The 27,504-nt window shown below is 41.0% G+C and overlaps 1 protein-coding gene across 5 annotated transcripts in view; it reads left to right on the forward strand.

The window, feature by feature from the left end:
* The window catches only part of TRPM8 (transient receptor potential cation channel subfamily M member 8), an 83,362-nt gene that overhangs the window by 38,129 nt on the left and 17,729 nt on the right, over positions 1–27,504 (forward strand). For 3 of the 5 annotated variants that reach the window (XR_010473753.1, XR_010473754.1, XM_065069201.1), the window contains exons 3-17: positions 4,870–4,974; positions 6,567–6,640; positions 8,418–8,574; positions 12,851–13,028; positions 13,357–13,529; positions 14,752–14,926; positions 15,969–16,036; positions 17,673–17,870; positions 20,228–20,330; positions 21,107–21,225; positions 21,556–21,846; positions 22,955–23,050; positions 23,897–24,026; positions 25,768–25,913; positions 27,070–27,182. Coding sequence is in view for 2 of the 5 variants with exons in the window: in XM_065069201.1 (XP_064925273.1) it covers positions 4,870–4,974; positions 6,567–6,640; positions 8,418–8,574; positions 12,851–13,028; positions 13,357–13,529; positions 14,752–14,926; positions 15,969–16,036; positions 17,673–17,870; positions 20,228–20,330; positions 21,107–21,225; positions 21,556–21,846; positions 22,955–23,050; positions 23,897–24,026; positions 25,768–25,913; positions 27,070–27,182 (2,126 nt within the window). In the remaining 3 variants the exon portion in view is untranslated. Of the gene's footprint in view, positions 1–4,869; positions 4,975–6,566; positions 6,641–8,417; positions 8,575–12,850; positions 13,029–13,356; positions 13,530–14,751; positions 14,927–15,968; positions 16,037–17,672; positions 17,871–20,227; positions 20,331–21,106; positions 21,226–21,555; positions 21,847–22,954; positions 23,051–23,896; positions 24,027–25,767; positions 25,914–27,069; positions 27,183–27,504 lie in introns of those variants that run through there. The other 2 variants (XM_065069202.1, XM_065069204.1) reach the window with 2 other exon arrangements.

Consider the following 27,504-nt stretch of genomic DNA (forward strand, 5'->3'; position numbering starts at 1 on the left):
CAGTCTCTTCTCTGTTCTTGGCACAATGGAAAATGTTTTAATATCTATGTCAATTTCCATTTCTTAGTGATACAAGTGCTTGCTGTATTTTGATTTCTGCATAGGTAATGACACTGGTGGTCTGAATGCTGAACCTGAGCGTAAAAGCGTAAAAGATTAAGCGAATTAAGATTAAGGAAAGATTAAGGAATTAAGGGTAAGATATGTGTCAAATCAAAATATCAGTTATAAAATCCTGTTTCATTATATTTTGATAAATTTTGTGGGAATAAATAATTAGATTTAAATGTTTCTTCTATTTCTGGCTTTGTAAGAGTGCTGTTGATTGCATAACTGTGGCTTCAGTGTTGTTAGCAGTTTCTGCAGTATACTGGCAGCAGATGGGGCAGAAGTATTGCTTTTTTCTTCCAAATGATGTGTAACTCTTGGTTCCTGTGTCCTGCTAAAGCTTTGCCTGCCTTAATTACTGGTGAATAAAGCTGCCATCGCTTGCTCATGTGCCTTCTCTCGTTCTCTGTGCCCTCCCTTGAAAGGAAAGCATGACACAGATGAAAAAGGTGGGGCTTTGCAAGCTGAAGTATATCAAAACGTTCCTCTTTGAGTAATGATTTCAGTAGGATTGCTGGGGCGTATCCTGGAGACTTTGGTAAGTGCTCCACAGCGGTAGGTGATTAGACATTGGTTTTCTGTACTGAAGAGTGTATACTTTTAATATGCTGAAACTGAGGTGGCTGTGCATCTGAAGTTTGGCAACATCCTTTTGTTTTTGGAAGCTTTCGCATAAAATGTTAGTTGCCAGAATTATGTTATGCAAATAGTGGTTGGATTTATCTGAAACCTTTCTGAGAATGGAAGCTGGTGTTGCTTATTCAGTATCAGCAAAGTTTTTGAAAGCCTATTGATTTAAGTCTCTTTAGAAGTAGTAATTTTTATCACTTTTTGTTAGTTATTTGCAGGATGAAGATTTCTTTGGCATCTGCTCTTTCAAGTGCTGTGGAAGTCAGAGTAATAGTCTTATACTTTGGAGGATTATTCTGGTGTTTATCTAATGGTTATTATGCTCAAATGTGTTAGTTTAACAATGTTATGCTTTAATGCACAGATCAGTGGTTTAAAACTGTCTTGCTATGTATTTCATGGGTTGGAAATGTGCTAGAAACTGAACTGTGTTTGCCTGTTACATTAACTGCAGCTGTGTCACATCTTTTCAAGTATGTACGATTGCTGTGTTATTTCTGATGCTTATAGAGTTAAACTTGGCCCACACTGTGGTATCAATGCAGCTCTTCAAAACTTAGATTTACAAATAAGTCCAATGTTTTCAGGGTTCCTTTGCACTTGCTTTTTTTTTTTTTTCAGTTTGCAGTACGTTCATTCTTATCAATCATTTACAAAAGCAGTGAGACCAACTTGAAATACTTTAGTGTTTTGGATGAATAATTTCATGTCCATGTTTCCTTTTAATCTTCTCTTTGTACAGTTACATCTATAGTCACTTTTCTGGTGTTAACTTACTAAACAAATCAACAAGTGAAGTAAAACTTTGCCAGTGAGCATGTTGCATAGATCCAGACCAAAATGTATTTATTCCTGTGGAATTACAGCTTTAAAAGCATCTTTATACTAAACATTGGTTGTATGAAATAAGAATTGTATACTGGGTTATTAGGAAATACATCTCCTGGTGCACAGTTGACTTTCTTAATCTAAGTGATATGTGGTGGGGGTTGTGTGTGTTTATTTTAAATAATGTTTTTAGGGACAATATTCTCAGCCATCCTTTTTTTCTTGGTTGTTACCAAAGTTAGCACTTGACAAGAGCAGGATGATTGCTTTGTGGCTGTAGCCATCTAAGTTCCACTGGCAGCTTCTCTTTGTAGAAAAGAAACTGTAGGAGCTTCAATAGCTGCTGCTCTGTCTCTGCTTGTGCCTGGGAGCCATCCTTGCACTAGATAAAATGTGCAAAGCTCATGTGCTGCCTGGAGAGGGAAGAACTAATACTAAAATGTTCAAGGTGTTGAGTCAAACCTGTCACAACCCCAACACCAAGCTCAGCTGTCTTTTAGTAGCTCACCCCATTTGGAAATGCAGCGTGGGAGCTACCAGTCTTGTCTTGGTGGACTTTTTCTTTCTGGGGCTCTTCTTGATCTGCTCTGAAGTCAGGGTCGTGCAGGGAAGGGGGATGTTACCTGGAGGACCCTGGACTTGTTTGGTCGAGGTTTAGATGGTTAGATGGTTTGTGAGAAGCCAGGCAGGCCTATAGGTAGACAACAGATTGTCCTATACTCAAGGAAGGTAAAGCCAGACTGCATTTGACCAGACTATGTAGCCAAACTATAAAGCAAGAACCGCTGTGTTTGGTCATCTGTTGGTGAATTGGGTAGTAGCCGAGTCCTGAAGATTTCATGAGCAGAAATGGTAGTTCGACTGTTCTTGGCTTCATTGAGTGCTTCACCTGCCTGGAAGGGAGCTGTTCCCTTTGGACGAGGAGGTGTTTTTTCTTGTCTTTGTCTCCATTACATTTGCCTGCCAGGTTTGAGCCTCTATATAGTTTTTGCGTGGCTTCCCCTTTTTCCTTTGTATCCCATTTGACAAACCTGTCCCATCAGATAATGTCTCTGGAATAAACATTTCCGCATTCAATATACCCTCATCAATTAGTATGGTTGACCAGATTTAGGTCTCCTCACTCCCTCTGTTGCTGCCTGCCAATCAGGTTTTCCTTTCTTTTTTTTCTTGTTTATGGCTTCCTCTTTTTCTTATCTCTTTTTGCATAGAAAAGGCCCTTGAGCACAACATTTAAGGGAATGGATGCTTTCTCCATCCACAGACCCTTATAGTTCCTGGGCAAACAAAGCCATGACTCTCTTCTGGAGATCTGAAGCAGGGCCTGATCAGACCGGTGGCTTCTTTGGAGGTCAGTTTGTTCTAGTCTCTTGTTGTGATGAGCCATTTTAGTAAATTTACCACAAAGTCTTTTCCTAAATCTGGCACAAAGCTTGCCAGATTTCTACCCTTGCTCTGAAGATGGGGAGTCCCGGAGTTATTAAGGTGAAGGAGGTTACAAACTTCAAAGTGGGACTGAGCTTTGTTCTGCAGCTCTAACACCTTTCTGTAGTGCTGAGAGAGGGAATTAAATTGGTCTGAGGCAGAAACCTTGAGCAAGTGTGTATAGCCTGACATTTATCTGCAGCTGAAAAGACTTGCCATGTGGAAGGCTTAGGCCAACACAGCAGTAGCTCTCAACTTCTCAATGTATTTTGAGAAGTCACCTTTGGATCGGTATTTCAGAGTTGGAATTAGTTGAGAGATCATGATGGGAGATGAAAAGATTGCACACCATTGGGTTTCGAAGGAAAAGATGTTTTTTGTTACTCCTCTGGGCTGAGAATTCTAAATCTTTGTGGTGGGGGTCTGTGGAAGGTGGTGTGGTGTTTGGAACGTCAGGTGCATGTGGAAGCCACCTGAATTGTAACCAAACAGCCAACCTATGTACCAGGTTTTCATGTTTATGCCTGAATTGCAGTACTATGTGATTCTCTCAGGGCATGCAGTCTTAGTTCAGTGTTGTCTTTGGAGGCCTGAGATGAAATTTTAGCTGTTTGTTCTGGTTTTGTTTTGCAGAGGGTGTATAGCCTTCCTTTCTTCTTTCTCTGCAGAGAGACATGCTTTTCGAATAGGCTCTTCTCTTTGTGGAACAGGAATGACAGCCCTGTTTGAAATGCTGTGCTCTTGGCCATTTTTTGAGAGAACAGCATTGCTGTTGCCTTAGAACACTCATTTGTTTTTCCACGCTTTTGGTGAACTCCACTTTCCAGAGGTGCTAGGTCTATGTGGTCAAATTAAAACCTCTGTTTGAATTGATTAACTGAACCAGTTAATCTTGTTCTCCCTTGCATGAAGTGTTTTTAGGCCTCAGAAATTATACTTACACAGGGATGCTTGAGCAGAACTGAAGAATGTGTGTTCCTGTGTCTCAGAAGGGATGCTTTTTGCCATACCATGGCAGTATCCCCTGGGAGGCAAGCCAGGGGAAAAAGCTGGAGAGACTAGTGTTGGACGTGGTAGAGTTTGAGTTCACAGCACTAGCTGGTTGCCAGCATTCCTTTCAGGAAAAGACCCTTTCCAATATTATGTTTGCAAAGTAACATAAAGGGAATTGAAGTACTTGCTGTTAACGTAAATGAAACTTTGCTCTGTGCTTTGGTGCAAATGAAGTGATGCTCCTTCAAAGACAGTGAGGTATCTAGAGGGCAACTCAAGTGTGTTTGTTTCCAGGGGTGTCTTGATAACTTTGGATCCTATAAACTTGAAATCCACTTTTCAGGTTGCACATTTTGACTGTCCTTGATACAGAAGGGGACGGAGACCTGAGGAATCAGTGTTCAGGTGTTGCATCTACTGTAAGCTTCTGGTGTGCTGCCAGGCCAGCTTCTTTCTGCACTGCAGTTGGTGTTCTCTGTGATTGAAATGTTTTTTCTTAATATCCTACTTAATTTGTAAACACGCTGGGTTAGGCTTTGCTCATTGTATAAAAATGTGGAATAGCACAAGTTCCTCAGCCCACCCATCAGATGGGAAGGGAATTGAACTGAACAGGTTGGCATGTTTTTCTTAAAGCACGTTGACTTGAGGTTCTATCTTGAGTAGGAAAAGAGAGAGGAAAGTCTCTTTGTGGTATCAAATTAGAGAAAATATTTTCTCTGAATGTCATTTGCACATTTTGGGAATCAATACTCTTTCCTAATATCTTATACTGGATTTGAATAACCTCTCCCTTCCAAGGGCACTAAGTGTCCTTGCTGTTTTTTATCTAGTAAAAGAAATGACGATTGCTCCTCATTTTCTCCCTCCACTATGCCATTTCAGGTTTCTATGGGCACCATGCGGAACCGAAGAAATGGCAATTTTGAGAGTTCGAGGCTCCTCTATTCCAGCATGTCTCGCAGCACAGATGTGTCCTGCAGCGATGCTGTGAGTATCTGGTACATCCCTGGTAAGCTTGGGTGCTGTCTTGAGAGTAGACACCGGAGGTTATTAATAAGCTCGTGTCAGGAAGAAGGATGATGGATTTTTTTTTCAGTTTTCTCTTTCTGGAGAAGTTTTCCCAGCCAGGGACACTTCCAGCAGTAGCAGCTTTGTTTACATGGAGAAAGCCTAAGGAGGTATTGCATTTCTTTTGATCCCTGTAACTCTTTACTGTGCTTCCTCAGTGCTTCTGGTTTTAAATCCTTTTTCACATTTCAGTTAGAGACAAATTCTCTGTCGCTGTAAAGAGGAACCCGAGCCTCTTCACGTTTCTTGATGGCAAAGGCAGACAACATATAATTATGTTAAACATCCTTGAAAGGCCTCAATCGTTTGCTGATCACAGCGATTGTCTGGCAGTTTTCTTGCTTCTTATGGGCTTGCAAGAGTCCTAATGACTCGCTTTTAGGGTTTTAGCAAGTGCTTACTTCTCCCCCTTTTTTTTTTTTTTTTGGTCTTGAATCACTGTGGCTTTTGCTGGCTAATTATATTCTTTCATTTCCTGTGTTTTGGATATTATACTGTTTCTGCTTTTCTGCTTGGGGTGACTTGAACTACTGTTTAACTATAGATGTTCTGTCAAAATGGTAAACTAAGCTACAGCTGTATGTCTTCCTTTTTCATCCCAAACTAAATCCTGGTTTACTAATCCAAGATGTGCTTAATAACAAACAGAAAAACCCCCAAGCCTCAAAATCTTCATCAACAAGTGAGAAACTTCTTGTTCTGCTTTGCTAGTCTGCAAAGGCAGATCAGGAGTCAATTTGCATCCCCCAGATTTGGAAGCTTCCTGTGCACTTGTGGAGTTTCATGGTTACTATGAGAGTTAATAGTTAAACAAACTGGAGAGACTTTGCATTCCAGTGAGCTCACATAAAGTATGTCTTCAGTTGTTCAGGTCTCCTGCTGGGGTATTTTGTGTTGAATTAAGGTAGCCCCTACCCAAGAGGACATAAATGTGTATGTATATATATAATGTTTTCCTTGGAAAGAGTGTTTACTATATTATTTTAAGCATTATCTAGATGAGTTAACTGCTGGTTGAAAAATATCGTCGGTGCTGCAAGTTATTAGAAAATGTGGCAACGCATGCCAATAGAAATGTTATATTTTGAGAAATAGTCTGCAGCTGACCATATTGTGCTGCTGCATTTGTGAAAGGTGTTTTCTATGTTGGTCTTTTGGATTAAAAACTAAAAATAAGCTCTTCAGCAACTCTTAAGGTATCAAATCTGGTTTGCTCTTAGAGATTATTTTTGGAGGGGCAAGCCTTATCTGCTGCCTCCTAAATAGATATTGTATGTCATAGATATAAAAATACTGGTATCAGATGTTTTTTTGTAATGCCTATTTGTGATTTTTAAGTCTTTTGTGTCCTTTTCACTCCCATCAGTACTTTCTAGTTGCCTCCCATCATCCACTTTGAGAAAGGAGACTTATGAATTTGAACTATTCACTTCTTGTTTAAATTGATTATGCTGTTCCTGAGGTTTCTCCTGTTGAATGAGTTATCAAAAGTAATGTTTTTCTTTTTGAAGGATTTGGTCAACTTCATTCAAGAAAACTTTAAGAAGAGAGAATGTGTTTATTTTACTAAAGACACCAAGTCAATGTAAGCAGACTTTTTTCCTTGTCCAAGAGGTGTGGGGGAAAGGGGGCTGGGAGTGGATGGTATTTCTGCCTGCAAAGCCATGTGGCAGCGATTGGGGGAAAGCTAACTTTTTTTCTGACGAGTTTGAATCCAGCAGGGCAGCCTCACCTCTGTTTTGCGTGCTTGTACAACTCCTTTCATTGTTACTGCTTGTTTGCAGTAGATATTCTGCAGGCATGGTCAGAACAGCTGTAAGTCTGATGGTCAGAAAGGCACCCTGGAGGGCTTCTCTCAGCTCTAGACCCGCGTTTTCCAAACTGTTTTGATTGCACACCTCATCAGTAATAATGTTGCAAGCACACCTCCAACAGATGTTTATTTATGAACTATACACATCTACTAATGTGCTTATATTTTGAATGCTATGAAACACATAAAAATAACAAAGGATTAAATGAAGGCAAAATAAACACTCTTTTTATATTTGTTTTTTTTGAAGTTCATTTAATACGTTCCCCACTTTGGTGGCCATTGGCCTAGGCTGTCTGGAGTTGGTGAAAACACTAGAAATATATCAGTTTGACTTATTCCACAAGGAACTTAATGCAAAACCAGGGGTCTGACCTTCATGCTTACTGTCAGCATGCCTTCCAGCAGCTCTGTTAGAGGGCTTTCATATAAAATTCCCTATTTGAAGCATAACTGGCAATACATAGGTGCTTTTAGGGATGCAGTAGCAGCACTAATATTGGTGTATAACTATGTATGTATCGGAGGTTTGCAGAACTTAAATTTTCCTTTTAAACCCAATCACAAATTCTGTGCACAATTTTTTACAGCAGAGACAGGTGGTTGCTAGCTTTTGCTTAAGGCTGATGTTCTGTTAAGGTGTATTTTTCTTGCTCCATTTTCAGGCACAATTACTTATGTGATCTAAGTTTGAGGACTATAATATTGCTGCTTTTTTTTTTCCTGTAATCTCAGAAGAAAAGTGATCAAACTAATGCAGCTGCACAAGTCCTAATATAGAGCTCTGAGGGCTTCTCAGTAACTCCATTTTCCTCTGAAGCTGAGAGGAAAAATGCTTTGGAGAGAGAGAGAGAGAGGGAGGGAAATTAGTTTCATTTCAGAAAGTCTTGAGGTCCACTTCTGCCATCTAAAATGGGATGTCTGGCAAAGGACCAACAACGATGGGAGAGCTGGTTCTTATCAGCTTCCCTTCCTATAAGCCTACTGGGCAAGTATTGCAAGTCGTACTTGATACTTGCTGGGTTATTTTTTTTTTTGTCTATCTATTTTTAAGGTAAGCTGGTTTTATTTTCAAGCTACAGCAGAGTAAAAGAAACCGTGTAAGTTTTTTCTCCTTCACAGAGATGTGGAGTGACTTGCCTTCACAGGAGGGCATTGCTCATTCTCATGTGCAGTCTGCAAGTGAACTGTGAAGGTCACTATAAGCACACAAATTTATGCCCTCATCTTGATCATCTTCAGCCAAGGTGTTGTTTGATTTGTTTATTTTGCCCTGAATATTGCCAAATTGCCCAGTGTTCTTAGTGTTGTTTCTTTTGCCTTGTCTCCCCATCTTTATTTTTTTTGTGCTGTTATCACAAAATTATCTGCCAGCTCCACGTATGCTGCAGAACAACGCTTCTTAGAAATGTCCTAGTTGAGCAGAAGCTTTGAAGGTGGTTTCAATTGTGAGAAATTTCTGTTTGTTGTTAACCAACTTATCAGAACTTATTTATCTATGCTCAGGGTGATAACTGTGAGGTTTCATGCCTATTCACTCTTCTTTCAGGGGCAACTTATGTAAGTGTGGATACCCTGAAAATCAACACATAGAAGGCACTCAGATTAATAACAATGAAAAATGGAACTACAAGAAGCACACTAAGGAACTTCCTACTGATGCCTTTGGGGACATTCAGTTTGAAAACATGGGAAAAAGAGGAAAGGTAAGTGATTGTATGAAGAGTATGTGTGAGGCCCTTGTTGGGTGAGCCGTATTCAGAGTCCTGAATCCAACACCTCTGGAAACCCATGAAAAGCTGGGAAAGTCAAGTTGAAGTTGGTTTTATTCTAATGGGAAGGGGCTTCTACAGCTGAAACCAGGACAAGGAGTTTGGCTATGAAGGAGACAAGCCAATTTCTCCCACCTTGACAATAGGTAACAAAGAATAATTTTTTCTGTGTTATTTGTTTCACAGGCTGATGATGGGAGTGAAAAGAGGTTATCAGTTTCCAGACATGACAGCAGAATGGGTGAATGAGGGTGATGCTCAATCATTACTTTTCTTTTTTCATCTAGCTGGTTTTACTGTAATTGCCTATAATACAGTTCAGCACATCCTGGGCAAGGAGGAAGAAATTTACACTAGATCTGTGATCTCTTTCACAGACTTTGTACTCTGTGTCACTGGGCAGTTACAGAGGCCATGTCTACACTGAAAAGTCATGGTGTTGAACAGCTACTTAGCACCATTTTACCAGTCTTAGTGGTGAGCCAAACATGATAAGCTGAAGTGCAAGAATGACCAAGCTCCGGATGAAGGTGCATTGTGATTGCCTGACTTCAACACTAAGATAAAGCTGGTTTTTGGAACAGTGCAGCTTTTCAGTGTGGGCTAACTTCTGCTTTAGAAAGAAAATTGTGTGAGGGTGGGCATCAGTGCAACTCTTGAGATGGAAGCATGCTTTGCCTTTGGAGGTGCAGTGAGATCCAGAGGTGATATCCAAGTTTGATTAGAAGGGCTCTCTGGAATTTTCTGGGCAAAGCTGTTCCTCAAAGCATGGCCATGTAGAGCAGGTTGCTCAGGCATGTGACCGATTGAACTTTGAGTATTTCCCAGGACGAGTAGGCTATAAACACTGTAATTTCAATGGGGTTGTAAGGTATCAGTGGAAATTAAGAGATTTTGTTCTGCTTGGAGTGTGGTGGTGTTTGTGTCTTATGGTGTGTGGTTTGTTGTGGGTTTTTTGTTTGTGTGTGTGTGTATGTTTTTATTGTTATTATTATTATTTTCTGTGTTTTTTTGCTGGGGATAGGGGAAGGGTAGAAAGAAGAAAATAATGTTGCTGCTTCTGGTGATTTATACTGATATTGTGTGAGGAGTCACATGTGGCTGAGCTCATCTGCTTCCTCCAAATGACTGATATTTACCACCAGCACAGCTTGCTTGAAACATTCAAAATAAATGAGGAAGATCAGAGCATGCTATGTAAATTAATTGGGTTTGTTTTATGCAAAGTAGCAGAAACAGGAGGTGTTTGGGTGTTAGGTAAGACTGAAGGTTTTGAATCACACTTAAAGAGATCCAGGTACTTCACATATTTGTTGATATGCATATTTTAGCTTCATGCCACTGTGTTGTAAGCTGCTGTGTACCTTTATTGAAAGAAGAAATTATGTGCTCTCTTGCAAAATTTTTGGTTTCTCACAGCTTAAATGTTCTTTCCTTACATTGTGTCCCCCTTCCTACCTTGGACATTTGTTTGTGTGCCCACAGTTGTTTCATGAGGACTCTCAAGGCCACTGTGCATCTTTCAGAACATACTTTGTTCAAATGCTGTATGTAAGTCTGCTAATCTATCCCATCAGCACGTTGCCTGCAGTTACGTCTCTATTCTGCATTCTCATTCCCTATATTGCAAGGCACCTGCTGTTCTTCAACACTGCAAAATGTTTTCTTTTGATCTTGTTTTCAGTGGGGAGAACGTAAAACTCAAGGTAACCTAGGAGTTGCAGATTATTATCCATGAGGGATGGGAAGTTTTAAACCCTGCATTCTACCTTTTAGGGTGAATGAGTCCTAAAAAGCCCTGGGCAGAAATATTACATGTGAACAGACCAATAACATTTCTACATTTAGTAAGTCCTGCTTGCACTTCTATTTTTGCAGCATTGCTTAGATCCTGTAACATCCAAGGACATTGCAGTTGCTTTATTTTATGTTCTGGTAGCCCTCAATCTGAAAAAAAAAAAAAAAAAATGCTTCTTCTGAATGCCTTTCTGAGTTCAGCTGCTGAAAAACACTCGGTATCACCTGTGTTTGGGATTGGATCGGTCTTTGTTGGGGTGCACCAGCCGAATGCACCAGGAGATGGCACCGTTGTACCTCGGAGAAAGAAAGAGGCTGAACTGAGGGTTTCCCCAGCTTCAGTGAAAGCCTGCAGAGGACTCTGGAGGTGGCAAGTGCCAAATACAGAGTTGCTGGAACATTGAACGCATAGGTGAAAATAAGTAATTCAACCGGGAACCTTAATTGTTGATGTAGCAAAGGTTATTGTACAGATACGAGGTACTTGGTGTACCAGTGGGGTTTAGGAGAAATGCCTTCAAACTACAGAGCTAAAAAGATTTGCTGTGGAGCAGTTAGTGCTTCTGTTAGGGATTTCTGTCCTGTGGGGGATCCTCTCTTGGAAAACACCCAAGGCTTCATGTGGGTGATGATTCTTAGAGCAGAAGCTGTGGGAGTCCCTTAGCTCTCCTGTGTGGGTGCTGGAACCTGCTGGGCTCATCTGGGATGTGCTGTTCTGAGCCAGATGCTGTAACTGCTTCTCTGAACTCATCCTGGAACAGATGAATATGTTGTTTCATTCAAGTTAAATGCCTCAGTGATAAGACATTTCTTCTTAAAAATAGTTCCTTGGCTTTGCTCTCCTGCAAATACTGCGCAGCCTATACAAGGTCTGCTGTGATTCAGGTCCAAGTTACTCCCTTTTGTCCCCTAGTGTGCATTGTATAGCTACGACTGGCTTCCAGAACTCCATGTTTAAACTACTAACAGTGATGAAATCATAAAGGAGGTCTTAAATAGCATAGCAAAAAAGCTGGAGAGCCTTTTACAGAAGGGGAGAGATAGTAGGTCCATCTGAAGCCAGTTTATCTATCTAGTATACTTTTTGTTATGCTTCTACAGTGTTCAAGTTTTACCTGAAGTTTGAAGTTATACTTAAAATACTGTTATGGGTATATGTTGTGATAGGGACACAGTGCTCATGGAGCCTGGAATTCATAGCTAGTCAAAATAAAGCTTTAATACTGTAATTATATAGTAGTTCACTTATAATGCTACTACTAATCCATAATCCAAGCTATAATTAGCTTTGTTACAGTCAAAATTTTTATACTGTGAGCTTCTTTGGTGTTGTGTTTATCCTTCCAATGTTCCTCTGAGTCCCAAGGTCAGTGCTCTTGCCTGCCTCAGGTGGAAGGAGGGTTCAGAGGCTTTATGTTGACCCTGGTGGTTGCTGAAGTGAAGGTTTTGATACTGATCCCTTCCTCCTTGGTGGTGTTGGAAGTATTTTTATAGATTTCTCTTGAGACAGGATGTTTATACTTTTTCAGTGGTTCCAAATTACACCATTCTTTTGGTTGTATTTGTTATTTCTAAAACTGGTTTTACTTGATTTGTAAGGCTGTATTCAAATAGTGACCATTATTGGCCAATGTGATTTCTTTTTACACACTAGGACCTCTCTCTTTTGGTGCCTGCATTCTTCCATATCACCTTTTATTTGGGTCATAAATTGTTCAATACCCACAGAATAACCATTTGTTACTGTTATAAATTAAAGCAAATTGAACGTAGACAATATTTATCGCACTGCTAGACAACTGCTGTTACAACTATACTTAGGTCAGGCCAAAGAGATCCCAGGAGTCTGCACTCTCAGTTCAGCACAAACCTTGTAGTATTTTACTAGTAAAATTCATATAGCAAAATTCATATTTCTGGGGCCACACAATTTAACTTCTCCCAAATTAAGGATGTATGCAGCAGAAGGTGGCAGTGCAGCCTGAGTACTGCACTACCCGCTGACCAGGGTATTAGAGGTGCAGGCTGCAGTTTTGGAGCTGTACTTGGAAACAGTGGAGTTGGGAGATTTTCAGGCCACCAGTTCTGTTCCTTGCCATGATCCTGATCTGACACTGCTGCATCTGTTCTGCTCACAGTAAGACTGTGCCTTATCTCCAGATCTGAGCAGTGATCTGTTAAGAGAGGAGAGTACATTGCAAGTCCTAGTGATGGGTGTCTGGTTGTAAGGAGAGGATGAAGATGGTTTAAGAAATAAAGATTTAAGCTCTGATACTTCATAACTTCACCCTTTGTCTCCTGGTGTTTGGAGTGACAGTGTACGTTAGAGAATAAAATGCCATTCCTGGTCCTTTCTCAGCTCTCACTATTTATACCTTGCTGTATTTGTTTCTCTTATTTTTCCTCACCCAAGTACATCCGTTTGTCGTGTGACACGGACTCTGAAACACTCTACGACCTCATGACCCAACACTGGCACCTGAAAACCCCGAACCTTGTCATCTCTGTCACTGGGGGCGCAAAGAACTTTGCGCTTAAGCCCCGTATGCGCAAGATATTCAGCAGGCTGATCTACATTGCCCAGTCCAAAGGTAAAGACCTGTGTCTGTATTATTTTATTGCTGTGTAATGCTGTTGGAGCAGTAGCTCCAAGGGTTGGCAGGGAAGCAGGGCATTTGGTTGGTTTCTGCTTGGATGGTGCACTTGGGGCAAAAGTGATCTAAAAGTTTGGAAGTAAAAGGGCGGTGAGCTAGTCATCAGGATGCTCATGATATCAAAAATTGTGTAGTGTATTGTTTGTGTTTAATTGAAGAAAAAGTGTCTCTTTTGAGGGGACTGGGTTGTGGTACCTTAAAGATAATGCTTTAGGAGGGTGGGTATTCCACTACGTTCTCCGAGGTTATTGCATGTTGTCCCCAGGGGCCTGGATTTTCACAGGAGGCACGCACTATGGGCTGATGAAGTACATTGGGGAAGTGGTCAGAGACAACACCATCAGTCGGAGCTCCGAGGAGAACGTGGTGGCTATTGGCATAGCAGCCTGGGGCATGATTTCCAACCGAGAAAGTCTGATTCGCAGTGGTGATAATGATGTAAGAAACATATATGGGTTGGTGGGAAGCGAAGAGGAGGCTTGGCTGTCAGTTGTACAGATTATGTCCTTGACTGACCCCTGCTCTCAGCAATAACAGTATCTGTGATAGGCTGATGCTATCAGCAATGTGGTGATGAACTGAGAGGTCAGTCAAACTCTTGTATGTCTGGCAAAGCAAACCTCAGCCAGGTGCTTTCCTGTGCAATGTTTGTGTAGAAGCACATCTGTCTACTTAGCCTGAGCTACTGTGTCAGAAACAATTCAACCTGGGGCCAGCTTTTCTTTTTTACATGTAGCAGTGAGATAAAAATATCGGGTGCTCTTCCCAGAACAGGAGGAAATGTAAGTGTTCTTGTGTCCAGGATGGTTGCACACATCAGGCCTGGTGGGAAGTATTTCAGCTGTGGGCTTAGTGTGTCTGTGTGGAAATTCAGCTGCTCTAGTTTCACGTCTGGTAGAGCCTTAGGGAATAACCTCTTCCATAGATATTCCATTAATAGCTGCTGTGGAATAGCCAATAGTGGGGATTCCCGTGGGCTAAGACATGTTGTACGTGCTGCTGCTGTTACATATCTTGGCCACAGAATCATTTTGGTTGAAAGATAACCTCAAGATTATAGAGTCCAATGACAGGTCATCAGTGCTCTTGTCCTATCTGTTAGATATCCTTGTTTTTTGTCAACTAGATGTTACAGAATATGTTTAAAGCCTATCCTGCTCGATAAATTAAAACAGCCCAGTTTGCTGAGGGCTCTAAGGAGGGTTGAGGGTCAAACTAGATGATCTTATGAGGTCCCATCCTACCTAAAAGATTCTGTGATTCACTGAGGCATTGGAAGTTTGCTACAGATTGAATTTTCTAGTGACTGAGGAAGCATGTGTTACTTAACAGGACCTTTGAAAAGACCAAACTGTTGCAAATAACTTCCACTGTTCAGTTGGCTGAAGTGAAATTACAAGATCACCTCAAATCAGGCCAGTCTTGTAAAGATAAACTTTATCTGCAGATATTTATGCTGTGTTCTAGTATGGGGTTTATCTCACTGTCTTCTGCTGCTGTTGGGACTGCCGGTGAGCAGTGCCTAGAGTCAGGAAATCCAGACTCCTGACTAAGGAGAATAGTTGATGGCTAAGGAGTTCAGCTGTCAGCAGTTTGTCCCTGAAGGATTGTGCATGCTTTGCCTTTGGATATCTGTTAAATGCTGTGCTTGTGCTTCTAGGGGTACTACTTGGCCCACTACATAATGGATGATCTCAAGAGAGACCCTCTCTATTGCTTGGATAATAATCACACCCATCTCTTACTGGTTGATAATGGCACCCATGGGCACCCAACGATAGAGGCGAAAGTACGAACTCAGTTAGAAAAGTACATTTCGGAGCAGGTTATCCCAGGTATGTGTGGGCATCAGGCTGCAGATGTCCTACTCCTTAGTCCTTGCTTTGGGGCTGATTCCCAGTGATTTTCTGGGAACAGGAGAGTACTGATAGCATCCTGTGAATGACAAGCTGGAAGGGATGGTGTTAACTGTGTTGCATCTTCAGCACTTCAAGGAATAACTAAGCTTCTTCAGACCAATACTCCTGCCCTCATCTTCCTTTCTGTATGTGATAGTAGTCCTTTGTAGGACATGACAAATAATCTATTTTGGCTATACGCCACTTCCCTTACTTCCTGCTGGGCTGTTGGTTGGAAGCTGACCCTATTATGTATTTCCCACCTGGCACTGATTTCTGGGTAACTGAAGCAGAACTACACAGCAGCTGAAATTAGGCTTTTCCCAAAATACTTATTTTTAAGTGTGATTGATCCATCTGAAACCTCCTCCTAAATAATTTCTCTTTCAGACTCTTCTTTGTCCAAGTGTAAAAAAATCAAAAGCCTTGAGAGGAAATTCTTAGTTAAAGATTTTTACCATGTACCTCAGCTGAAGCATACTTGCTGTTAGTTATGACAAAGCACCGAGAATCATTATGAAACTTGGTATTTATCTTAAACACTAACTCCTAAAGCTATAGGATTTTTAGCATTCCTTTACAATTTAAAATGTGAAGTAAGATGTTCTGAATCTTAACTTGTGATAAGAACCTTGCACCTAGACTCAAAATGGTCAAAGCAGTAGGTAAATGCAAGAAAATAATATGTTGTAGGGACTTTGGAGCTATTAAAAATTATGGTTGTTTGGAGAAAAAAAGCGTTTTCTGGAGGAGAAGGGTGTCTGAAGCCAGCTATGCAAAATGTCAGGCAAAACTGAGTTTTCATTACAAACAGGAGAAGCTGTTAATATATATGGTAAAGTCAACAGTAAACTAATATTGTCATGTTTGCTTGAGCTGCTTGGAAATTCTTTTATTGTACTCAGGAAAAATTAGTTGTTCAAACTGCATTAATGGGTTGAATCTTTCCTTTTTTCTTTTCATTTGGCATGTTTTACAGAATCTAACTATGGTGGGAAGATTCCAATTGTGTGTTTTGCCCAAGGTGGAGGGAAAGAGACTTTGAAAGTAAGTTTATTTCTTTTACTTACTTCCAGGAGTGATAGTAGGGATATTGCTCTAACATTTAAGACACACTTCTCCACAAGCAGTGTGATAAAGTAGCCAGTCCTATTACTTATTGAAGCTTGATCAGCACTTGATACAGAGATACTTTTTTGCAATTGTGTTTAAACTTATGAAGTTTGTTTTAGTTAAAATTTTCTGTGCAAAGTTCCTGCCTCAGGCTGACATTGTAGAAAGTTTTCGACTGGGACAGTTAAGTTTTCTCACTTGTTCCAAAACAATTCCAGCACAGAAGTGTTTGCTTCTTGTGTTTATTTGAGCAGCAATCAGGAGAATCATGTAGCGCTTGATCCTTTTTATACAAATTTGCCGAAACTTTTGTTTGGGAAAACTTGACTTACCCATGCTCAGTGGTGGTTAGTGCTTGGGCCATACAGGGAAGATCAGGTTGTGTTGGAGATGCCCCGGTCTCTTGGCTGTTTATTAGTGTTACTAGTACATGAAGATATTAGTTTCTGCCTGTTGCTTATTTGCAGGTGAAGCCATTTTTTCAAGGAGTAAACTGAGCCTCTGATTAGCCCACAGTGACACAGCAGGTGTCATGCTGTGGATGTCAGTCTTTGCCATGCCTTCTGCTTGGCTAGGACAGACTCCCTCTTTCTCAGCATCTGTGACTGGTGCATGAGAGGAATTGGCTTTAGCAGAGGAGAAGTGAAACTGTACCGAGCTTCTGTTTTAAACTCTGTTATGTAAAGCATGCATTTTAGCCAGGCCCTTAAGAAAACCACTTGAATCTAGTTAACAAGAAAGAACATCTTGCTTTTGTCATGGACCCATTGTCCAATATTGTCCTTTTTTTTTAATTTTATTTTTTATTTTATTTTTTTTTTAGTTCTCATGAAACTGTATCTTCAGGTAGCTGATAGATGTTCTGTTTTTCCCCTGACTAATCCTAACTTGTATTGTCTCCTTCTGTGCAATTTGCTGGCAGACAGTTTATGTTCTAGTGACTGTGTTCTCAATGGTGGAAATGCAAATGAAATAAATGTCTTCTATTGTGGTTTTTGCAACAGGATGGCTAATTGACTCTTCTGTCATTACTTCAGCACCTTTTATTTCTTGCCCATAAGCCATGTACAACATTGTTGTATGAGAAATTACATAAATAGCTACTTGGAGACATACAGTAGCATTGGATTTGAGTATTCTTATGATGCTACAGAATTTATCTCAGTGTAAAAGATCACTGCTTATACCTGCAGCACATAAAGCCAGAGCTCATGTTCTTAGCTGTGGTGGTACCTGAGCAATGCTGTGCCATCAACCAGCACAGAAAACAGTGTTGTGATGTGTCCTGCATGCCATTTCCACTTGGCAATATTCCTGATCTGCTGATCAACTCTAAAGTATGGCAGATGGTGATTTCTGTTCTTCCGTTAATGTGGGGTTCTTCACAGCTCCCTGTTATTAGATGAATGTAGTTTTAAAGACTTGTCATTGCTGAAGGTATCAGTGTGTAGTAGTTTTTGTTTATCTCACATAAGTTAAACCTACAGTTTCTTGACTTGCTTACAAAACGGTATGTTCTAATAACACAGTCATGCTTCAAGTGATCACCTTTCCCTCTTTGGCTCCCTAGTCTATCAATGTGGCCATCAAGAGTAAGATTCCCTGTGTTGTGGTGGAAGGCTCTGGCCGGATCGCTGATGTTATTGCTAGCTTGGTGGAGGCAGAAGGCACTCTTACCTCTTCATGTGTCAAGGAGAGCTTGCTCAGATATCTGCCTCGCACCATTTCAAGGCTCTCGGAAGAGGAGACTGAAAGCTGGATTAAGTGGGTAAGTGCGTGCTACCATGGGGAGCTCGCAAGGCTTGGAAGCAGGAGAAGGGTAAAGGTAACAGGAGGTCTGGTGATTTCTAACTGAGGGATGCTGCTATCTAGCGAGACCTGTAAGGATGTATAGGGATCCTTGCCATGACATGTCTATGGGCATTTAAAAGAAATTCCAAACTCTTTTGACTTATAGGGATTGGAAAAAAGGGGTGGTGGGGCTGTGGTCTTTTGGAAAGGCAGCACGTGTCTAGGAACAGGAGAACTAGAGCCATGTGTTTTGTTGCTGTCTGTTCCCTGGATGCTTTGTGAGTGTTTTGGAGCACTGGCTGCTGGATGTGTCTCGTGGCTGATGTGCTGGCTACTGTTGCGATTCCTTTGCATGCTCTGTGAAGGTGGATAAATTGCATATTTGCTGAATCAGACTTTACACTGCAAAATCCCGCTGAATCACTCAGGGGCAAAGGGTAATTTTTGTTACCCCATGGACTTTCAAATTGTAGTGATTGTACTTCAGGATTCTCCTACTTGTTCCAAAATTTCTTTTATTTCTTCCTGCATCCCTTAAGTTTTGGGCAGGACAGGGACAGATTTCCCTTGCAGACTAGGAGTGGGATGTTTAAGATTAGAGGCTCACTTCATCAGTGTTTTGCCACAGCAGCATCTGTGCTCCATCTCCATTGGGACTCAATGTTGACTTATGAGTATAGTATACATGGGATACAGCTGAAGGTGCAACGCTACATACAACAGCAAATGCTGCTTTTGCTATTCTTTGACTCTTTAACCAGAAGTAGAGCCTTCAGGATGTAGTCATTGTTGTGATCCCATATGTAACTGTTTGTTACAGGAGTAGTGTGTGTTTTTTTTTGGGGAGACTGGGAAAACTGGGGGAGTAAGGAGAGCATCTGTTATCTCAAGTTGCATGGCCAGCATCAAGAAACTCTTGCATTTCTTTGGTTACCTGACCTTTGGATGGACCTGTTTTTAGATATACTTCTGTTATTAACAGGGACAGAAGAAAATTGAGCTCTAGAAAAATCTTAATGTTCTGTTATTTTTTTAAGCAGTCTTAGTTCCAACAACACTTCAGCTCACTTGAACATTCTGTTACCTTGAGCTAATTGATTTTCTCAGTTAACTGCCCAATGCTTTATCCTGGGGTCTTGTTTTCTTTTTCCTTTCTTGGTTAATTATCTCCTATCCACGCTCACAGTGAGGAGTGGGCGGTGGCTGTGTATTCAAACTTCAACTGAAGTTCATAATGGGGGATGGAAAATGTTATATTTTTTTATGTACACTTAAGGCTTCTTCTCTCAGCTTTCTGCCCCCTTGCTCTTCATTTTTTTTTTTTTAATGAATGTACCAGTGCAAGTTGTTTGCAGGCCCTGGAGAGGCATTCAGACGCTCCAGCTTCTGTGTGTATTTTCTTTGATGTGAACCAAACAAAGCTTCTGCTATTGTATTTTAAAGAACTGTTTACTGGTAAGGCCTAAGTCCAGAGTCTTAGTCAGAGCTTAGAAGAATGAGTCCATGGTGCAACCTACAAGTTCCCCTGGGCAACCTGTTCCATTTGACCCTGTTTCAAGCAGCCAGATATCCAGAGCTGTCTTACAGTCTCAACAATTTTCTGTTTCTGTAGTAAGCCTACAGGAAATAGGGCATGGCCTTCTGCAGAGACAGTCCTGCCGAAGCCAAGTCTGAACTTGCACTCTGAGCTTGGGGGCTGTGGCATACAAACCTGTAGAGGAAGAACTGTATTCTGAGCAGACCCCAAGCCTCTGGTTTCCAGCAGGAGCTCTGCACTGGGGGCTGTGGAGCTTCTGAAGTCTGTTTTCCCTGTTTGGTCACCTGGCCACACTCTTCACAGCTTCTGCTGAGCTGCCTTGGAGTGGACCTCGTCCTTCAGTCAAGAATGGCTGAGATAATTTGTTTTCAGTGTGCTAGAATAGAAGTAACTCTGTAAGGTTTGGTTATGCGAGAAATTATCTAGTTTTGACAAAGCACAAGGAGGTGGAAACAGTTCTCTAGACATTTGAAACTTGCGCTGTTGCAATCTGTTTTTACTTCAAGAGTAGTTTCTAATTACCGAGATTGTCTTTTTGGTTATAATGTTCTGCATAGAGGGAATCACAGTTATTTGCTATATGTTCAGAAGATAATTAATCTTGTACTTAGACTTTAAAATTAATCTCATCATCTGCTTCTGTCTGAACTTGATTAAATTTTAGCTGTACTTGGAAATGGGAGTGAGAAGCAGCTTTGCTACAGAGTTATGGGAACTTTCTTTTAAAGATGCTCTAGGAGGAGATCAACTACTAAACAACCTAGATTGCGTTGAAATTGAACTTTTTCTTTTTGTAGATCAAAGAAGTCCTTGAGAACCCTCATTTACTGACAGTTATCAAAATAGAAGAAGCTGGAGATGAAATTGTGAGCAATGCAATCTCTTTTGCTCTGTACAAAGGCAAGTAATTGTTTTTCTGTGTGGTTTTGTTTGTTTTTGTTTTTTAAGAGATAGAAAAAAAGATGTCTTTTTTTCTAGAACACTTTCCCTAGAGCAGTGCCATCTGTCCACATTTAAGCTCCTGCTACAGTGTGGAGCTTGTCTTCATCTGCAGTGGTGTGGACAGCCTACAGCAGCATTATGGGATCTGTTAGTGTGGGTGAGATGGAAACTCAGTCCAGATAATTGGGAAGGTGTTTAGCAGAGCTTTGGGGATCTTTGAGAGAGCATGCAAATATGCAACACAACTGGGAGTCAGTCAGGAAGCCAAGCAGCCCCAGTTACTTACTAAAATGAATAATTTGGATTCTGGGCTCTCTACTGCTCCAGTGTGTAGATGCTTGGACAGACCTCATCTTTCTGTCTGTGCATGGAGAAAGCTCCAGAACATTACAGCTTCTCATGGCACTGCTTTGTGTGGGACCCCACTGCAAATTCTGCAGAATTTCTTTTGTGTAGAGGATGCAGGACATTGAGGAGCCTGAAAGAAATGTTCTGCAGATTTTGGTTGATGGAGTGCTCCTAGCGTCTCATTTGTGGTCTGTATTTGGACCGTAAATATGTCTCTAAGCTTCTAGCACCCTCTAAAATCCAAGCAGGAAGATGTACATGAATCTGGGGAAAGACACTTGATAGGGGTCTTGTCAGGTAGAGTGTGAAAAGCAAAGATGAATAAGTATGCCAAGAAACTCTTCTGTTCCTGGTCTTTTACCTAGAGGTTTGTTCCTTCTCTGCAGCTTTCAGCACCAATGAACATGACAGAGATAACTGGAATGGGCAGCTGAAGCTGTTGCTGGAGTGGAACCAGTTGGACCTGGCCAGTGATGAGATCTTCACCAATGACCGAAACTGGGAGGTACAGACCACTTCTGTCTGAGTGCAGTGACATGGGATGGGGAGCAGTGGAAAGAGAGACATGGTAACAGCAGCCACTGTCTCAGCATCCCAACCGCTGTGATAAAGAAGAATGTTTCTTTCTCCTAGTACTGATTGTAAATGTTATCTGCCCATGCCAGAAATACTCGAGGCTATCCAACAAAGTCAATTGCGTACAGAAGAATCTGAGTCTGATGAAAATGTGGTAGCATGAAGGATAATGTGGCAGTTAGCCACAAGTGTCAGGCCCCTAGGTAAGCTTTATGTGTCTCATGTACTCCCTAATACTTGTGTTTTGATTTCTTCCTAGTCTGCTGACCTGCAGGATGTCATGTTTACAGCTCTAGTGAAAGACAGGCCCAAATTTGTCCGTCTCTTCCTGGAAAATGGCTTGAATTTGAGGAAATTCCTTACCACAGAGGTCCTTAGACAGCTGTACACCAACAACTTCAGCAGCCTGGTGTTCAAGAACCTGCAGATCGCAAAGAACTCCTATAATGATGCACCTCTCACGTTTGTTTGGAATATGGTTGAAGACTTCCGAAGAGGTCTCAAAAGAGATGACAAAAATAGCAAGGATGAGATGGAGATATGTCTTTCAGTAAGTGATGAACAGTTTGATTCCACTGTGTGTCCACTGAAAGGGAAAAAAAAATTGCTTCTGGTATATCAGGCTTTACTTTAATAGTCTTGTTCATACTTTACATTTAACATATTGCTGCATTTTACAAATGCATGTAAGGGTCCTCTAACTACAGGAAAAATGGGTGAGTTTGAGTGTTAAAGTATTTTCTATTACAGCAATCAATGCTCTAGTTATGCTTGTAATTTATACAAATATAAATTTAGTCTGGTATAAAGTTGCCAGCTGAACGTGAGGAATTTTGACTCTTATACTTTGGTACAGGCTCTTGTATCTTAAACATTGTTTGTTGCAAGGGTGTCAGGCACCTTCTGGACTTCATTTCACTGCCAGGTGTAAATGGATTTCTTAGCTATCACAGCAGAGTAGATCCAAACATCAGATCCAGATCCGAATTTCAAAATGGGAGCTCAGGTATCACGTAAGAAACTTTAGAAATCATTTTTTGACTTCAGAGATGCAATGCAGCACGTGACATTCAGGGGAAGCTTGGTTTAAAAACGCTAGTTAGCTTTGAGAGTTCCACCTAAGACTTCTGGTTCTTAAAATTTTGTTGCTCAGGGGTCATTTTGTGATGACTTGGCCATCCCTGGGTGCTAACTGCTCTAATACAAAGAAGATAGTGATATTTAAGTTCCTGTCTGGTTAAGTTTTTGTGAAGTTCAGGGTCTTGCTTAAACAGAAAAGGCATATTGGTAAGAAGTTAATATTCCTTTTAGAGGATGTTAATCTGTGTTACCTATACACAAAGTCAAACTGTGAATGAGGCTATCTGAACTGCATGGGTTAAAGCAGAAAGTGACTCTGGAACAAATATCCTTTAATGCCCACTTCATGAAAAACACAGAGGCTGTTTCTTCCACACTAAAGAGAAAAATAGAAGGCTTTAATATAAATATAAAATATAAACTCATGTTAATGTAACACAAGTGGCAGATAGCTGGGAAGGGGGATGGGTGAGATGGTTCTAAAAGAAAGAAAATGTAAAAACAGGAGTGGCAGGCTAGGATTTCTGGTTGGAAAGAGTTTGAACTTAGGTCTGAGGAGTTGTTGCTCTTTCTTTCAGGATGAGTGTCCAATCACAAGGCACCCATTGCAGGCTCTATTTATTTGGTCAGTCCTTCAGAACAAGAAAGAGTTGTCTAAAGTCATTTGGGAGCAAGTAAGTTGAATTCTCCTTTATTCCTCTTTGCAAACAGCAGTGATGTTCCTTTGGTTTGTAGGCCTTTGAAGGCTCTGGAGCTATTTTCAAATTCAAAACCACAAGAGATAGTTGCTTAGATGGCTCTGTAAGTAGGTTTAGTATTACCCATATTGTGTTTGGGTGTGGATTTCATACTTTCCTTTCCTAATGTCATGTGAGTCAGCAGTCCAGCTGGCATTTGCCTGTAGCACTATGTTCATCTGTGTTCAAGCTTGGATGCCGAGTTCCCACCCTTTCCACCATATGGATGTGTCCCAATCCCAGGTACTTGGTTGAAATCCATTTCTAATTTTGATTAGACAGGACATGTAGTGATGATTGTATCAAACAGATTAAGCATGGGCTGTGTGAGGCTAATGCAGGCAAAGCTAATGAGTGCTCCTGGTCACATTTGTCTTGGTGTCCATCTTGGAGTGCTTATTCCCTGCATGTGTAGATGTTTTGAATGGAATGGACTAGCAATTTGGGCAGTTGTGGATACACCCAACTGGTCCAGACTGGTGGACATAAAAAATGGTAGTGTAGCTTGTGGCAGAGCAGGCCCTCTTTTGTGAGTCTTCAGCCAGAGAATAAAAGCTGAGATTTAACTATTAAACACAAGACCATTTCAGATTGATCACAAAGTTATCACACCAGTACACTGATGCCGCACTTTTTTTTTTTTTTTTTGGTGGAACATCTTCATTTGCAAATCTTGACTAGAAACTTAGCAGTTGGGGAAAAAAAAAAAAAGGAAAAACTTGTAAAGAATATGTCCCATTCCCTTTGCAGAAGTCTTTGCCTGACTTAACTCTCTCTCAATAGACCAGAGGTTGCACTTTGGCAGCTCTCGGGGCCAGTAAGCTCCTGAAAAGCATGGCGAAGGTGAAGAATGATATAAATGCTGCTGTTGAGTCTGAGGAACTCGCTAACGAGTACGAGACAAGAGCGGTAGGTGAGTGCTGCCTTTAAGTCCTTCAGAAATTTAATAGAAGGGGTCAGAAAATAGTTTCCTTTCTTGGAATGTTAATTGTTTTAATGATCTCCAGGTCTGACATATAGCAATGATTGCAATAGTGATGTTTTTATTTTGTGCAGAAAAACAAACTGATTAAACCTGGTTTTGTTCAGCAAAATGCAAGGCCAGATAATTAATTCAGTTTACCTGAATTGCTGGTTAGAAATTCATTATGATTTATAAAAAAAGAGAAATGGCATCTCTAAAGGAAGTAGAAAGAAATCTTTATTTAGAAATCTAGATATCCAACATTAAATGCTTCCCTTTAATGTCAAAATGTGGTTTTACTACTTGGAAATCTCTTCCACACCATCTGTTCCTGGTAGAAACTGTGTGTCCTGTCTGAACAGTTTGCCTCCAAAAGTAGGGGTGGAGGCTGGTAGAGAATTTCTTCCATTAGGAATAAAAGCTACCCAGCTTTAATAGCAAGGCTGAAGAAGGGTGCCCAGAAATAATAAGAACAGAGAGTAAAAGAAGCTTTCTATGTGAGTGCTGGTAATATTGAGGTTGAGAAGAGCCATCCTTCAAATTTGCAGATGTGTTTTTGGGGACTGAGAATAAATTGCAGGTTCAAAGTGGATTGGATTAGTGCATTCTGAACTGCAAAATCATATACCTTCCTTATTCTAAGATGGCAAGCAATACTGTTGCTCATTGAGAATGCAGATATAGCTCTTTTTTTTTTTCTTCTTATGTATGACCTTCATTTTTTTTGTACTGCAAGGACTGTCAGTAATTCAGATTTGAGCCTTGCATCTCATGGGCTAGAGTAACCAATAGTTTCTTATGTTATGAAGGTAATTGGTGCCAGGAGAGCAGGGGGATGTTGAGTTTTTTGGGTGTGTTTTTGGTTTTGTGGTTGTGTTTTTTATTTGTGTTTTTTTTTTTTTTTTTTTAAGACTTCAATTTTCTGGAGCAATAATGATGATGTTTCCTCAGTGTCTAGTTATCCTGCAAATTATTCAGAGAAACACGCAAATGCAAGCCAGCACAGTTGGTAGATAGCAGAACACGTATTCATTTGTAGCACCCACATCTTACCAAATTGAGTTTATCTGGGGTGCGCTCTGTGGAGCAGGACCTTGGTATCACAGATACACCAACAGAACTGCCTTCGAATGGGAAACATTCAGAGCTGGAAATAGAAATAATTGTTTACTCTATGTGCATTGGTATTGGCAAAAATCTGTGGGCAGAATAAGATGCTTTTAGCTGTTCTAAAACAGCTATGTTCACAATGCATGTCCCAGTGAAAAAGCATCAGGTTCTGCCCTTGTTGTTCAACTCTGCTGTTAAGACTACTGTGATTAAGTCATTAGATCAGAGCTAAACGAGTGAAAAAAGATAAAACAAGCAGATGCACTGAGGAGTCATTTGAGTCGGAGGAGTTCATATTTTTTACTCAGTTTTATAGTGCAGAACTTAATACTGTCTCTGTGTGAGATGAATATTACTTTTCCATCTAGACATGAAGTTTAATACTTTCAAGTGGGTTTGTAATACATGCAATGCATGCATTGCTTTACTGTGATGAAAATGTTGGGAGAGTTATTGTATCTACATGCTTTGATATTGTAAATGTTCTACTTTGGAAATCACTGAGCACAATTGCATTCAAGTTGGTGGAGAAATAGAGTATGAAGTTGGAGCTAATTGTGGGGCTGCCTCTTTCCTCCAGAGCTGTTCACCGAATGCTACAGCAATGACGAGGATCTGGCTGAGCAGCTGCTGACTTATTCCTGTGAAGCCTGGGGAGGGAGCAACTGTCTGGAACTGGCAGTGGAAGCCAAAGACCAGCAGTTCATTGCACAGCCGGGAGTGCAGGTAATGTTGGTGAAGACGGTGCGAAGATTACTCTAACTCTTGTGATCTGGGCAGCTTTAATAAAAAGAGGGAATATTATTGCTGTAGAAATGCTACATCCATGTGAAGAGCCTCAGACACTCCTCGTGGAAGTGAAAGCCTCCGGGCAAGGCTTCCCAGCCCTGTGAGCACTGAGTTCTGCACGGCAGCAGTGCAGCTGAGTCCTGCAGCTCGCTCACAGAAGCAGCAGCTGCAGCGCTGGGAAATGCATCCCAGAGAATGGATGTGGCTGGTGGGGGACAAATCAGCCACCTCCTAAGGTGGGAGGGGCAAACTAGATTTAGAGCTGTAAAGCATAAATTAACTAGGTGGTAAAGACTTCCTGAAGTGACTTCTCCCTTAGCACAACTCCTGTGTGTGTATGTGTGTACACATACGCAGGCACGTCACAAGCAGAGCCAGAGGCCATGAATGCATTGCAAAGAGCAAGTTTTATTTTAGTTACCTCTCTACTGGGGGATCTCCGAAGCCACACCTGAGCTCCCAGGCAGAGGTGACACCAGCAGGGACTCGGGCGCTGGTCAGTTCAGCCCTGCTTGGAAGATCCCTGGGCCCGCTGAGCTCGCCTGTATTTCAAGGCTTCAGGCAGGCGCAGCCTCCCGCTCTTTCTCACAACAAAGCAGGAATCTCAGACACAGTGATAAGGTGCCTGGAGTTTCTCACAGGCCTATGTCATCTAACACAGAGTTTCTACTCATCAAGCACACAAGGTCAGTAAAACAATTAGTGTGATGTGTGTGCTTTTTCTACAGACAGGTGCAAGTCACTTGAGTGTATTTACATTTAACTAACCTCCTAGCCAAGTCTTCCACTATATCCCCATACAGTATGGATGTATGGCCCAGCATAAAGTGTCTTATAGATCTGGTCAAGTCCTGCTCAGCCTCACTTCTAACTCCTTGTCATGTAGATTGGAGGATGACTGGTCTAAGGAACCAGCACACTGTTACTGATGCAGAAAGCTTTCTGTATTGTTGAAATGGGCATCTCAGTTATTTGGACTGAAACATCAAAATGTGTAATCTTTTTTTTTCCTAAATCAAATGTTCTCTAATAGCATTCCTAGGTTATTTTGCTGCTGCTAGAACAAATGAGGTTACGTTGTTCTTCCTTGCAGAATTTCCTTTCCAAGCAGTGGTATGGAGAGATTTCAAGAGATACTAAGAACTGGAAGATTATACTGTGTCTACTCTTTTTCCCTTTAATAGGCTGTGGTTTCATCTCATTCAGGTAATCAACTGGTTTCTCATTAGCAGAAGTATAGCAAGTCAATTACTCATAGAATTGTAGGGCAATTCAGACTGGAAGGGACCTCTGGAGATCATCTAGTACAACCCGCTGATATTAAAGCTGGGTCAGCTGGAGCAGATTGCCAAGGACTGTCGCATTGGGGTTTTGAGTATTTCCAAGGACAGAAGCTCCACAACCACTCTGGAAACATGTTCCAGTGTTCAATCACTTTCAAATACAGATATTTAGTAGCTGAATGAGCTTTTGACAGATTCTGTCCTCACTCTGATCTGAAGTTAACTGATTTACATGTGTGCCTGAA

Source organism: Columba livia, chromosome 7 (assembly GCF_036013475.1).
Source record: "Columba livia isolate bColLiv1 breed racing homer chromosome 7, bColLiv1.pat.W.v2, whole genome shotgun sequence".
Classification (NCBI taxonomy): Eukaryota; Metazoa; Chordata; class Aves; order Columbiformes; family Columbidae; genus Columba; species Columba livia.